This window comes from Sinocyclocheilus rhinocerous, unplaced genomic scaffold (genome assembly GCF_001515625.1).
Source record: "Sinocyclocheilus rhinocerous isolate Xijiao unplaced genomic scaffold, SAMN03320098_v1.1 scaffold316, whole genome shotgun sequence".
NCBI classification, from domain to species: Eukaryota; Metazoa; Chordata; class Actinopteri; order Cypriniformes; family Cyprinidae; genus Sinocyclocheilus; species Sinocyclocheilus rhinocerous.
In genome coordinates this window covers 58,570-59,672 of record NW_015631108.1, presented here as the reverse complement: position 1 = coordinate 59,672, position 1,103 = coordinate 58,570, and the positions used below count along the sequence as shown (strand labels likewise).

At 43.4% G+C, this 1,103-nt stretch overlaps 1 protein-coding gene across 1 annotated transcript in view; it reads left to right on the top strand.

Moving 5' to 3' along the window:
- LOC107741609 (protein NLRC3-like) overlaps positions 1-445 on the top strand; it is a 38,293-nt gene extending 37,848 nt beyond the window's left edge. Inside the window, exon 9 of the mRNA XM_016554371.1 lies at positions 111-445. Within this exon, the coding sequence (XP_016409857.1) occupies positions 111-391 (281 nt within the window). The 3' untranslated portion in view covers positions 392-445. The remainder of the gene's footprint in view (positions 1-110) is intronic.
- Positions 446-1,103: the final 658 nt, after the last annotated feature.

The window sequence follows — 1,103 nt, the reverse complement described above, 5'->3', positions numbered from 1 at the left end:
TCAGGTGTTGTGTAGAGAGAGTGTGTGTGGACGCTGTTACTGGGAGCTGGAGTGGAGTGGGACTCGTGTCTTTATATCAGTGTCATATAAGAGCATCAGCAGGAAGGGAGAGGGTGATGAGCGTTGGTTTGGATGTAATGATCATTCCTGGAGTTTGATCTGCTGTCCTGACAGATACTCATTCAGACACAATAAGATAGTGACTTGTCTCCCTGTAGAGCCAATCATCGGCAGTAGAATAGGAGTGTATGTGGATCACAGTGCAGGAACTCTGTCCTTCTACAGAGTCTCTGACACAATGAGCTTCATCCACACAGTCCAGACCACATTCACTCAACCGCTCTATCCTGGGTTTAAGGTTTACTATAAATCATCAGTGAAGCTGTGTTGATGAATCAGAATAGATTGATGAGAGATTCTACCCATAATGCTTTGAGCTGCATAATAAATCAGTAACCGTGAGATGTTATGGTCTCTTCTTTTCTCTTCATTACACAACCCTCTACATTGCGAGTAAATCACTCGCATATGCGACTAAATCTTCACTCTGGGCGACTAAATGATGTCTAATATTAGCCAATGGCTAATAAATTCTCAGATTTTACTCGCTAGTGTGTGAGTTGGAGGCTGAATATAAGTTTAGCACAGATATATTTTCACTCGCCAAACACTCTGACTGAGCGCTTCAGAGTTTCACTCTCCGTCAAGCGATCTCTGCTTTTTATCATTTCATCTCAATGGATGCGCAGCGCACCTGTGTTTGTGTATTTGGCGTAACGTAAACTCTAGTGTGAAGGCGCACGACTCGCTGACGCTTTCTCTCACACGCGCAAAGAGCGAGAGCGAGCGAGAGTCTTACATAACATGCAGAATTGATGCGCTACATGTAAACGATATACTTTGTTGTATTTTCCTGTAAAAATAACAGAGTCCCTTTGGAATTCTTCAGCTTTTAAGAAATGCCGGGTTTTCCGCTAGTGGGCGGAACTAATGCGCAAACGACAATCTCATTGGCTGGCGCTCACCTATTATCGTCCCTGTTTTGATTTCAGCAAATCAGTTCGAGCGAACACACACAACCTGATTAATATTCATGAATCCAG